The 14,435-nt window shown below is 42.8% G+C and overlaps 1 protein-coding gene across 2 annotated transcripts in view; it reads right to left on the bottom strand.

Annotated features, from left to right (window-relative positions):
- Positions 1 to 14,435, bottom strand: part of LOC119649636 (hemicentin-1) — a 577,621-nt gene that overhangs the window by 229,579 nt on the left and 333,607 nt on the right. For both annotated transcript variants that reach the window (XM_038051886.1, XM_038051895.1), the window contains exon 2: positions 13,708 to 13,900. In XM_038051886.1, the coding sequence (XP_037907814.1) occupies positions 13,708 to 13,900 (193 nt within the window). The remainder of the gene's footprint in view (positions 1 to 13,707; positions 13,901 to 14,435) is intronic.

Raw genomic sequence — 14,435 nt, forward strand, 5'->3', positions numbered from 1 at the left:
GTTCCGCGAAACTTCACTTGAGCCCCACTGACGCTGTCAACGAGCTGTTGAAGAAGATGAAGATCAACGGTATGAGGAGACTGACGCTCCACCCACGCAAGTAGATCATGCTGAGGGTAGCACAGCAAAAACTGCAGAAAATGATATGCACCTAAGCTAGCCTACTGGTCTTCCTTCGAGAAGGAGACATCAAAAACGTAGCAATATAGGAGCCCTAGATCAGAGCAGGCACAAAAATTAAAGGGGTTTAAAGCAATTGCTACAATTTATTTCACAGCACCAAAGACACTGATTGAAATATGCTTGCAGCATATATCCTCACCAAGAAGAGCCTGCACGTCTTTCTGTGCCGGAACCTAAGTTCCAGCAACCTAGTTGGAACCAGACTGGAGTAGGCAGAAACGGAGCCTGTATATATCTGATTGACTTACATAGCTTCCGATCGACTGGAAGAATTACAACATTTGACGTCTAATACTACATCGAGGAAAGCTAACCTGTTGATAGACTGCGATGCCAATGCGAGGCATACGCTTTGCGGGAAGTTCAGAAATCAACGACAGAGGTAAGTCCTCTCTGATCTTATTATTAACGCAAACCTATTTGTGTGTAGCAGGGTCAGTACACCAACCTCCCGCCTCTCCAGCTCTGGAAATTGTGACGGATGGGAGGAGGTACTTGATATCACCCTACTAGTAGACAACGGAACTTTCTGAATAAAGTCTCTGCTCAGAGATATTTCTGGAATTACATTTGGTTGTTTTAGTCTGAATCTCGCTGTAGAAGTAGAGAGCTCAGGGAAACCGATAGGAAAAAGCTTGGTTAGATCATCAAAACCAAGCTTACCTGACTTCCCAATGATAATGATGAGTCTTGTACCCCAGCAAAAAAACATTGCCACTGTGTTGGGACGAAGACCAAACCAATCTCAAGAAACTGATCAGGGAAGGCATTTGCTACAGGCTTAAATATTCCCCATACAAGGATTTCTTGAAGAGGTATAAGTCGATAATCAGGGCTGCCTAGATGCGTTCCTAGCTACAGTTTTGTTAAACCATTAAAAGTAGCAACTATTCTGATAGATTAAGTAGGAATCAGACCAAGGAACACAGTTCTTTGCTAAAAAGTCAGGAGGGTACTTGGATAAAATTTTTTGATGAGACACTGTTAGATGTTAGTTCAGACCCACTTCCCTGCCTGCCAGGAGATTATGCATCCACATTCCTTTAAGAATATCAAATCAATAATCACAGAGGATAAAATCAGTTGGTCCCAGATGCCATAATTTCAGTCAAGTTTCTGAAACAGGCCTGAAGAAATCAAGTTGGAGACTAAACATGGAACTGAGGATTAAGAAGGCCTGTGTAGTCTCCCATGCCCTCAAACAGACCTTCGTGAGGAAATGGTTCTTTGGTTATTTGGATGCAGGCAGAGTGGTTCGTCCCATTCTAACCTGAGCCTATTTTGCGGTTGCAGGCACCGAGCAGGAAATATCATAAAATCAAACTTAACAGGATGCAAAAAACATACTACTGCAATAGTAAATACGCGATATTGTGCAGTGATGTCAAATTCCGTGAGTCGTGATAATAGGGGGGAAGCCGTGCGATCATAATAATAATCTGGACGGAGAATCGCGGGAACAATGGATACTTGCAACGGAATGACAGTCCCTTTGTATGCCCGCTGATGACTGTGAATAGTGGAATCTACCTACACTAGCTAACGGCCGCTGCGCTAAGTCAAGGAACATCTAGTTCTCCTACGACCAAACCCAATTGCGAGAACTGGAATTGAACCAGATGCGCGAAATTGCCTACAGTATTACGGCGGTTTGCTCGGGGCGCTGGACTATAGGGGATCTTGCCCCCTGACTCGGGACACCTTACAATTCACATTGTTCAAGTTGCGGAGAAGAAGGACAGACACTCAGGCACTTCATTTGCGAGTGTCTAGCTCCAACTAGAGCCAGAAAACCGACCCTGGCTGAACAATTCCTTGCGGACATCAAAGAGACCTCTGGTTGCAGGCCTTCTGAAGATCTGAGCTGACTAAGTTCTGTTGTTCTTTGTAGCATTAACACGGCGCATCAGTGCTTTAATTGGTTTTTTTTAGAGGCGACCTACCAACCATATAACGATTTGGAGAATGAACGATGAGCACATCAAATCAGACACGATGTCTTCTACAACGGGACGTCTGTCGCTGTATTCGGATAAAATTGGAACCTGTCTGATAGAAGCACTATCCACTTGCAACTTATTCTCAACCTACGACGACAAGAATAGTGGCTGGAAAGTGGAGATGCTTCATGCAGAAACATTACTGCACTCGACGAAGGTCATGGCTACTTGTGCATAATTTCAAAGGATTCTTCAACCCCCTATTTCTTAACCAATTTTGATAACACAATTCCATTAATTATGAAGCAACACTTGCTTCCAGGTTCGCGCCTGCTGACAATATAAAGCAAACTGGAACGGAAGCAGAGACTGTGACTCTTAATTTTAAGACAAACAACCAACAATTAAATTAAAAGATAATAGCGTTTGAGATTGAAGGATACTGTGTTCCAAGGATGCAAAGCTGCCAAGATTGTAAACCCTATATTCGAAAAGCCAACGTATAAGTTTCAAACCTTTGAAACCAAAAATATCTATCTACGAGTAGATAGTATGGAAATATCTCTTTACAGGATGCGCATTCAAACAACCTCACAACCACTTGGAATACGTTTACAAGGATATTACATTCCACTCCTCATTGTACAGTAACAAATACACTTTCGAAATGGTCCAAACCTAACTGCTAGATCCCCTGTAACTGTCACACCCCCTCCCCTTCCCTAAACACTTTAGGAAGGGTAAATACAATATCTTAGGTGTCAGTTTGCATTTTTATTAGTTATTCATTCACTCGTACGTACACGAGAGTATCTTTAGATACGAAACACCATATAAGCAAGATGAATACATTTAGGACGTAGTGCTTTGCTCGCTATTCACGTTTCAATGTTTTGTATAGTAGCATCCATTAACTGCTGAGTAAACATCCAACAAGATAAAATTTCGATGACACTCCAGCAGGAAAATAAAATTCCAGACAAAATTAAAGCTACTGATGGTGACTTTGTTTACAAATGGGGCCTTACTTGGCACGAAAAAAAAATAAATAAATATAAAATTAGAACAGTGCTAAAAGCTGTGAGACCGAGTTTATTGATCAGAAAATTTACGCCACAAGATGGATGAGTGAAGGCGTAGAGCATGCAAATATTTGAAAATGAATTAGTCAATTTGGATAGATGGATCGAATGTACATACCCTTGTCGTTACAAAGGGGCTATTTAGGTCAATTAAGTTGGAATTAGTTCTATTGCGTGCGAAATCCTATGAGCGTAGGACAAGGACCAATTTTAGATAATTTAATTAACAAACACGAATTTAATAGATAGTGTAGCCTGCGAGGATTTCAAAGGCCTTTATTAAATAAATTCAATAGATGAAAGGTGCACTCAGCACAGTCACGCTTTCATCCCTTATCAAACATCATCAGAACTTTTTAATCTGAAGCAATCTCTAAAAATAATGGAAAATTTGGATATCTTCCCATAATTCGGTCGTTTCAATGTTGTTCAATAAGATGACAGTCTCAGTCCCCCCCCCCCCCTCCTTGAAACCTCCGTCAAAGCAATAGTCATGCTAGACGGATATACCGATGAACGCATTAGTTATGGTTCATAGTCCGAAAATGAACGTTGAATTTCGTTTCAACAGATGCAGCCTTTTCCGAAGAAAAGGCATGTAAGAGACAGACAGATTGACAGCAGTAGATAAGACGAATCAGGCGATTCAACTAGTGACTAAGTCTAAACCAAGCGTATTGCTTGAAACGTGAATGTCAGAAAGGATCATTCCTGGAACCAGGATAACGAGCTATACTCAGGAAAAGCTACCAGTGCTCGAAAGACGTGTCTAGACAGTACTAGATTAGCACTTCCTTAGGAATCAAAAGAGAAACATCAAAAAGACACTTGTGTTCACATTAGGATTGGGAAATAACAAAGCTCAGTTTTGACATCCCAAGCAAGTACGACTCTGACAAGAATAATGCTGAACACAGAATTTCCACAGTATACGTGCTGCTCTATCTTGATCCACGCAATGTCAGTTTGAGGCAGTGTACTACACACCAAACGTAATATACAAAAAGTGAGTACGGCCTACAGAAAAACAGATTTAAGAATGAGCTCTGCCTTCAGTACCGGGTAATGCAGCATTCCCCATCTCAGAAATGCTGACGATTGACATTTCGGCAGACCAAGTGACAAGCACATATAAAGGAAAACCTAGATTCTTGTTTAGGATTGGATGATGGCACATTCGATATCCTGGCAATGATTCCGACTGACATATTGGCAAACCAATTATCGGATGAAGAACCTTCAAAGGAAAATATCTACCAGCGAAAAGTAACAGCAATGTGAACCTTGAAAAACGGTGGAATTAGAAGGTGGTCTATGTCAACGAAGAGTGGCTGCAGCGAAAAGGGAGATTAATTATGGACACGTCCAACTTCCCCTGACACATGGAGGATACCCGCCGAGGCCTCTGCCCATTAAAATCGGATATTTTATATGGTTCCCCCCAGAGGTGGAGTCTCGGAGAGCTACTCTTCCACTGGTCACGATTGGTGAAATCGAATAGTCTTGTGCTTCAAATGCTTGCATGTATCGGAACATGATCAACTTAGACTAAATTCATCCAACTTAGAGTGAAAGAGACGGAGCAGGCCAGGAAAATGATGCTACGAATGGCGACAACGGCAGAGAGAAGATATAAGTGCAGTGGGCCAAATACACCTCTCATGCAATACTACTATATATTACTATAATAAACCCACAGGAAAGAGAGGGAGATCTGGGGGTGAATTTCGTGAGTATAAATCGCAAATACAAGCGTATCTTGGAATTGTTTCTTTTTGGGATTCACGCCCCAGCAGCCAGTAAACCTCACTAACAATTTTTGGCGAACCATATTTACTGAAGGTAATAGTTGTGGCGATTATTAGCAGCGCCTTGAGAACCCTATAGTCGGGAAGTGTGCTGATGAACTGGTAATTTAATTCCGGGTCGTGAGTTCCGCAATCAACTGATCGTAGCTCAAGCCTTAGGGAATTGGAGTAGGTGTTTCGTCCTCGTAGTCACACTCATTCTTTACTATTGCGGAACACTACTCTTGTACCCGATTCGCTGAAACAAATTCCATGGTGAATGAGAAAACCAAAAAAAAGAGTAGGGAAGGGGAAACAACTGACTGCATTTAAACGCAATACAAAAGTTCATTGTTAGGTATTAGCGAAAGAGATATCAGAGGCTCGCATCCAGCGAAAGTCCAGGATGAGCCGAACCAAATTCAAAGGAAGCCTCGTAAAATGACGCGGTTGCTGGTGGGAAGCGGCGCCTCCAGCACTCTGCGGTGCTCCTATTCCGGAAACAAACCGGAAGAAATTGTCAAAACTGGGCAGTTTTTGACTTAGATCAAATGGGGGCTCATTCGCCTACCCTTTCCAGAGCTGAAGGAGAAAGGTTTATTCAGAAATGCGTGATAATTGTAGACCTTATGCATCCTGAAATTTTCCTCCAATAAAGGCGTAAAAATGGCTTGGAGCTTATATGCGCTTCGTAAATCCTGGCTTAGCTGTCTTACAGAAATGACCGAGGTAGAAGAGACTATCAAACCTGAATGCCTAGAGGAAACTAATAACCGAATAGATAATACCTCTTTGAATTCTGGAGAAAAAAAACTCGCTGCGATTACGTGTAGTCCCACAAAATGCTACTAGCCTTTAGACTATGGACACACCTCTACAACCTGTCGGGAATTGGGCAAGAGTACAGCGTGCCGTAAATGCGGGCAGGCAGATCACAAAGTGAAGACCAAGAATGAAAAGGAGAGTTATATTCTCTGCAAGGAGCGTGGAACATCTGATGCGAACGTTACACATACTGCGGGCTTCAGATGGTCTCCGGTATTAAGGATGGAACTGGAGAGGGCGGCCAGTTTGCAAATTAACCTGCTCCAGAGTCCAACCGCCCACAAGTTGCGAGTGTAGCTTGTTGCGGAAATGAAAGCTTGGGTAGTGCTAATAAGCGCCGAGTGCCAAAAATAAGGACACAGATTTATCGCATCTCAATTCATCAGGAATCGCTGTCATCTGTTTCCGCTCAAGAGAACGCGGTCTTAGGCAAGAAAGGGCAAATTGGATGGGACCTTAATAGCAAGCATATGAATAACTCATGTACCATCTAGACTCCGGGGCTGCAAGTTTTGTACAGTGAATTAACCAAAACGTTCCAGCAACCAGGGCAACAAGGACGTACTCCTAATGTAACCTACGCGTTGAAATCAACAGTGTTGTCGGAATTGTGGATTTGGATTTAGATTTGGAAGAGTTCTCGGCAGACGACCATCAATACATCGCGTACGAAGAACTCAGCGCTATCATTCGATGATAGCCTCTCACTCTCTCTGCGTGAAACCTTGCGATAGTTTACATCAGGAGATTTGTTAAAGCGCTTGGAACAGGCGCAGCAGCGGTAGAGCATATTTCGGGGGTGAAGGGAATGCACGTGATGCTGTTATAAATTCAGTTATGGATCGGGCTGTGTTGTCCCCGGCCACGTAGAGCGCCCAGCTATGACAAACCATCTACATCTTAGTGGATGACAAGCTAAGTTTGGGACGGACCGTTATAAGCTCCACAATTTGATTCAACGTTCAACCAAACAGGATAAGGCGCACGCTGTGAATATCAGCTAAAACAGCGGAAAAGCTAACAATGACAACGAATAGACTGTGCGGATGTCTTAAACTCCACAAAAGAGTGATCAGCAAACAAACAAATCACGTTGTCGGAAGAAACTAGTTAATGAGGTGTTGATCAATGGGAACTTGGTCAAACAGGCTTCACCTAGAAAATCGGGACTCTGCTGAAATTCTGTTCACTTAACGCTGAACATATGGATCGGATGCCGGCATTATACCGTATGCTCCAGTTGGTGCCAAGAGTTGCCTATTTTTCACCATAAAAACAGGATTTTATAAGCGAGGACATCCACAGTGAATGCTGTTATGAAGGACGGCGATGCCGTTTAACAAGGTGTTGGCCTTATCGGTAGTGTATCTTGTAAATCTAGATTCTAGGGATACATTCATTCAACTAGGTAGAGTAAGCAGATAAGTTAGACACACCAGAAAGTTCCTTCCATTCGTCAAGTTACTTTTTCCGAATATTAAGGCATTATCTCGTATTTCTCTCTCTCGATGAAATGCGGGAGGCCGGAGAAAGGTGGAGGACCAGGTTTGGAGTAACACATTGATCCATTCTAGGAATGGATCTCTGGATCAATTTCTAACTTCTGCAGAAACAGTTACTTCACGCACTGTTAAAAGGACGCAAGACCGACTTGGTTTATTGATACGATAGGTGAGCGGATAGAAGAACGCCTATGGTTTCAACCCTAAGTTGGACAAAATCAAAGCAATCATTTTGAAGAAAAAGAGAATCCTAACCCTAGATCCCGTGGTGATTGACAAGAAGATTATAGATTCAAAGCCAACGGTTGAGAATCTTCGACTAACACCAGACTCGAAAATGAGCTTTCTCACGCAAATAAAAGCAAAGCAAAGGCTCCATCCCTAGCATGAGATGCTTTCTCGTGAATATGACGGAGTCTTCCTGCTATATGGTTTGGAGGTATGGACTCATGTTCTTGGCTAAGAGATCAGTAAAGCACAATGTGTGATTACCATGTCTTTTGAGTTCCTTGAATTCAAAATTATGCTGATTGACTCCTTCGATGAAGTTGACGATCTTGCTTTCTGATTCGACTTTGTATATAATACTCTGATCATGCCATGTTCAAATAACCAGAACGAGCAACATATGCGCATAGAATTAGACACACTACAGCTACTCCGTGCGTAGCTGTACGAAGTGCACACCATACGCCAGCATTGGTAGGGTTCCTTTCGCGAAGACTAAACATGAAACACCGCGACCTCAAGGAAGAAATCGCTGATATCAAGAAATTTCAGTTTTTTCTGGTATGCAGACGATTTCTTATCGCCGATTACAAGCAAATGCTTCCTCTCCGAGACTAGATCACCCGGGAAGGTTCGCCAACTGAACATCGTCGCACTATTTTCTACGGCCGTGATAGATTGAGTTTTTTGGTTGTTTAAAACTGTGAGTATTAGAAATGGAAAGCTAGGGCGTCCACCTCAGTCGACGCGGCAGGACGGGCCCCGGTCCTGTCGAGAAATGGGCAAGGGTTCTTGACGCATGGACGGCATCAGGACGTAAGCAAATTAGTCCGCACACAACGAACAAAACAAATACGTGTCTGCACGCTAAATTTTGGTACCCTAACTGGAAAGACGGAGGAACTCGCAAGAGCCCTTCGGAAAAGGAGCATTGACATCTGCGCTCTGCAAGAAACCCGATGGTCTGGTGCCAAAAGCTGCGACATTTAACGCGAACGCGGTAAAAATGGCTACAAACTTCTCTATTTTGGTAACCCACACACTCAATATGGTGTTGGCATTGCCATCTCAGAGGGTTTCCGTGATGCCATTAAAGAAGTCGAACAATTTGATGATCGGCTGATGAAGCTCATCATTATATCAGCTGATCGCACTATTCACTTCTTCACCGCGTATGCACCACAAACAGGTCGACCTGATGCCGAGAAAGATGCCTTCTGGCAACTTCTCGATGAAAAGACTTGTCACGTGCCTGCTGACGATTACATAATCATTGCCGACGACCTTAATGGTCATGTGGGTGAAAAGGCAGACGGTAACAGGTGCCATGGGGGAAAGGGGTTCGGAGCGCGCAATGAAGGTGGCGAGCGTATAATCGATTTTGCGGACACCCATGACCTTGTACTTATGAATACATGGTTCATCAAACGATTGTCTCACCTTCCCACATTTTATAGTTGGAACAATAAAACGCAAATCGACTATATTCTCATAAGACGCCAACATTTTACCACTGTCACTGATTGCAAAGTCGTTCCCTATGAGACCATCGCACCTCAACATCGGCCGTTGATTGCCGTCCTGCGAATTAAGCCACCGATAAAACAGCGTGAGGAACGCACTGGCCCGCCGCGCATTAAATGGTGGCGATTTGGTGAGAAGAAAGAAGAAACGATCTCACGATTGTCGACCATTACGAATGTGGAAGAATCGTGGAACCAAATGAAAGACACGATCCACAAAGCGGTCTCTGCAACCCTTGGGGTCACCAAGCCGAGTAAACGGTACATCAACCGAGATACTTGGCTTTGGAATGATGATGTTGAAATGAAGGTCCGTGAAAAGAAACGCCTCTACCACAATTGGAAAATTTATAAGAATGCCAACCGGGAAGCATAGAAAGTGGTCGCTGTCACCCAAGCGAACCGTTTCAAAAATCTTTACGATAAACTGGACACTCGGGATGGCGAGAGAGATCTGTATCGACTTGCTAAAAGCCGTGATGAACGCACACAGGATATAGAACACTTCTGTTGTGTTAATGACAAGAACGGTACTTTGCTTACCAACCGTCGAGCCGCAACGGATAGATGGGGAGAATACTTCGAGCAGATTTCAACTGAAGAATTTGCTCATCCTCCACTTCCACAATCATTGCCGACATTTGGACCAGTTCCACCAGTCAGCGCAACTGAAGTCGAGGAAGCAATAAAACAAATGAAATCGGGGAAAGCAACAGGACCTGACGACATCGCATCTGAGCTCTGGAAAGCGAAGAGCTGGGATCCAACACTGTGGCTCAGTGAATTCTTTAACCGGGTTATTCAGGAAGGAAGAACACCATCTGACTGGCAAGAAAGTACCACTGTTCCAATATGGAAAAAGGAAGGTAGCCCCAGCAGAATGTTCAAATTATCGTCCGATCCGGTTACTTCCCCATACCATGAAGATTTTTGAACGCATTCCTGACAACCGTATTAGCGAAATCGTTGAAATAACCGAGAATCAAGCCGGATTTGTCAAGAACTGCGGAACTACTGACGCAATACACGCTGTGCGGTTACTCATGGAGAAACACCGTGAGAAGCATCGCCCTCTTTACATTGCCTTTCTGGATCTAGAGAAAGCGTTTGACCGTGTACCACACGAACTCATCTGGTATGCTTTACGACAACACTTCGTGCCAGAAGCACTCGTGCGCTGGGTTCAATTGCTCTACCACGATCCGAAAAGTAAAGTTCGAAGTATGGCGGGTGTATCAAAACCGCTTCGTGTCTCTGTTGGAGTTCATCAAGGAAGTGCCCTCTCACCACTCCTCTTTGTCCTTGTTATGGACACCGTCACACGGGATATCCAATGTCCAGCGCCCTACACACTGCTTTATGCAGATGATGTTTTCCTAGCATCTGATAGCAAAAATGATCTCGAGCAACTTGTTCAAAAATGGAATGATCGCCTCATGCAACACGGTCTCAGATTGAATTTAAACAAAACTGAATTTTTGACGACCGATCCCCATGAAACAGGTACAATCACTGTCAGCGGCAGTGATCTGCCCAGAACTGAGCGATTTAAATACCTCGGGTCAACGCTATCAGCCAATGGAGAACTGCGTTATGAAATTGCTTCACGCATTAACGCAACCTGGATGAAGTGGCGTTCCACAACTGGTGTCCTTTGTGATCGACGTATCAACAAACGTCTCAAATCTAAAATTTACCGCAATGTCATCCGTCCAGTCGCTCTCTATGGTTGGCCGACCATAAAAGACAATGAACGGCGTCTTGCGGTAATGGAGACGAAGATGCTACGTTGGACTAGTGGCGTCACACGTTTAGATCACATCCGAAATGAGGATATCCGCGATCGTTATGGGGTTGCACCGATCGTGGAAAAGTTGCGTGAGAGGCGTCTTCGATGGTATGGTCACGCAGTTCGTGCAAACGAGAATTCACTTGCCAAGATTGGTCTGAACATCGAAGTCGATGGTAAACGACCAAAAGGCAGACCTAAGCAACGGTGGCTTGATACGCTGGATGGGGATTTGAAAGCCTCGAGATTGCACCCAGATCAGGAATTCGATAGAGCCAAATGGCGACGCCGATCACGACGAGCCGACCCCGCTTGTGAACGGGACAAAGGCTGAAGAAAAAGAAAAAGTATTAGAAATGGAAAGTCATCATAAGAGACTGGCAGAAAAGAATTTTAACACTTTTCGGGAAGCTGGTAAATTTCATAACAACTGAAAAAACTACGACATTGGCCTATCACTGCTAGTCTATTGGTATAATAGCACCAATGACATACATGTGCAAAGACAAACACCATATGACCTAAACTCTTCCCATTATACTTGTGCTTCGTGTGGCCTACAAAACTTTACACGTTAGGATGTGTTTGCCAAAGTGCTGCTCATACCAGTCAAGTTGTTTGAAAGCAATCAACCTTCAACAATATCACAAGGATTGATTGACCAGTTGTGAAAATCCATATGCCATATGAGACCAATTGCCAGTCCAAATTACTGAAGGCTCTGGATCTCCTGTTCCAAGGACCTTGATACTATCTTTAAATACTGTCTACTGGGCCTTATGGAACTACTGAAAGGATCAAAAACGGATTGGAGAAAAAGGAAAAACCCTTCAACTGAGCATATCAAACCAGCATATTTCGTCGAGAATGATCAACCTTAGGCTCCTGAACGATATGGCGGGGAGGGCCAACAAGGGCACATTGAAAATTAGTCCAGGACCAGAATTCCGCGAAAGGAAAATCAGGTGGACAGAAAAGGACGAAAAGTGTCAAATTTCAATCATAGAAAATGTACTAGCAAAGGATTGGATGTGGTGTCATCAGCACCATAGTGAACCCTTAATTGAGGTCACCCCAAATACAAATGATTAAATGCAGATAGAATAACAATACTACCAATAAACTAGTCTCCTAGAACCCATGTTCACATATAAAAACCCATTAACTTGTCGGTAACCACCAACAACCAATAAACAGAAAATCAAAATCGCATTAGCAACCGAATATCACCCCCACCATCTTAGACGTCTCACAATATATAAAATATAATAACCATCAAAGTTCGATTCGCTCCTAGTAATGAATCATTTGCTTCTTTCCAATTTCACTTTGCATCCTTTTTCACTCCATTTTCATGACGGCCTCCTTCACAATCCATTTGGTATATGGTACAAGGTGATTTCCTTTTCCTGTACAATATGTTTCTTTCCCCCTAAGTCTGTGAAAACCCTAAAATAACCACCCATACATACACCATCTGCAATCATCTGGAGAATATTCGAACCAAGTAATATCCGATCAAACGTTTAAGTTAATCCTGAGAATGGACCGATACGACATCCTTTCAGCATCCCTTCGAGACCGACCATTTTTCACTGGCAATTGTCTCGACAGTAAATCAATAATATGTCGACATAGTCGTTACTTGGTCGATTCGAAATGGTCGTTGGCAAAAGGAATACCAGCACCAAACTACATATAAGTACCGTCCAAATGGCTCTAGACACGGAAGGGTGGAAAAAATAACTGAGTGACACTGATATGGATAATGTATTTGGTGCCCAGAGGATATAATGTATTGACTGGGTTTCAATTGCAGGTAAAAGTGTAATAAAAACTTAAAACAATACTGGCACGACCATTAGGGACCAGGTACTCCTTGGTGTCAAATTAGAATGTTTTCTGTGGAACTTCTCCTATTATGGGTTACTCAGGCACCCCAAGTGCACTATTAGTCACGTTATCAACTGTAAGAGCAGAATCTGGCCTAAATGGAGACCATATGAATGCCAACAATGTGCCACAAATAATCCAATAAAGACTTCCGTTATATCCCGCAGCCGATAGCGTACAGCAAAGTTCATGTAACCCCGTCTTAGGCTCGAAATTCATATATATTTACCGAACAGAACTAGGACAAATCTAATGGAAAATTATATTGCAAATACATAGATCTTCATTATCCTTGGTAGCATCCGAAAATGCCATCCGACATCCATATGTGACAATTTATGGCCAGCCGACAAGCATACATATGCACATATCTACATGCTCACGTATAAAAAAAACTTTGGCCGCTCATCAAAGAGCACAGCAACAGCAAGGATATGTTAAAAGGAGCGAACCGAACATGGCATGTCAACCAGGCAAATTTCTTATTTTGTACTTCCTGTCCTCACACAGTCCTGGACAACCATTTCACATAGAGCCTCCAAAGACCTTTGAAAAGATAAAAACGGGAAAATTGCGTTTACAGGATAATACCAGCACTAATTTATGTCTCATTTAGTCTGATTAAGTGACCAAAGGACCTAAAGTCCCCGATGAAAGACACACGATGATACATTTATCTTATAGGATTTTCAGAACATTAAATCTAACGGTGGCCATGTATAATAGATGATAAACTCGCAGATACATATATACCCTATGTACGTATATCACGAAACATTTGATTAGTGTCAGGATATCAAGTTGAGAACTCGGGAAAATTTATTTGAAAATTCGTTGAAAAGATAAATGCTTATGTATCACGTAGTTTGTCGATAAAGTGTAACTAGCATTTAGGAAGGATAAAAGGGAATGTGACGGACTATGGATGAGCTTTACTAGTGGTGAAGCCACTTACCTGTAATTCGAATCCAACTGAATTTTCTCAATGGCAACGTTTTCAAATTTGGATGGGCTTGTGGACCGTGCCCAATAGTGGGAAAAGCCGGTGTCTGATCTTTGTGCGGTGAAACGACATTTCAGCGTCACATTTTCACCTTCTCGTGTGTCAATCGATTCATCGGCATATGTGAAGGAGAGCAGTGCTAGAGCTGAAACGAAAAACAAATTTTAGGATATTTAGTTTAATTGGTTATAGGACCTTACATTTAGGGGTTAAAAAATTGTTAATCTTAAAATATTTGGCATCTTATAGTGAGAAAAAACATCATCTCTATAGGAGTTATCAGACGGTGACTGGTTGGACGGTGCAAATTAGTATATGCCCTTTAGTTTTGTAACGAATCGTACATCCAGCTGTTACAATGATAGCAATAGCATATCAGCAATGACAACCCAAAAAAACTTCATTAACTATCTTCGCAACTGGTAGAGAGGAGCTTTATGGCATTAATAGATAAGAGGAAAATTGTTTGCGTCAAAATCATTTGTATCTTCGCTGAAAGGGTTGGAGATTTTCCGGCAAACGACCATCAACACACCTCTTTCGAGATGATCGCACTATCTCTCGGCGTCCACCAGCTCGACGTCCTCCCTGCACGCAAACCGTGCAAATGGTGCATATTTGGAGATTTCTGGAAGTGTTTATAACTGGCAAAAGCTCGGGGAAAATTTAAGGCTGGAAGG

Source organism: Hermetia illucens, chromosome 1 (genome assembly GCF_905115235.1).
Source record: "Hermetia illucens chromosome 1, iHerIll2.2.curated.20191125, whole genome shotgun sequence".
NCBI lineage: Eukaryota > Metazoa > Arthropoda > Insecta > Diptera > Stratiomyidae > Hermetia > Hermetia illucens.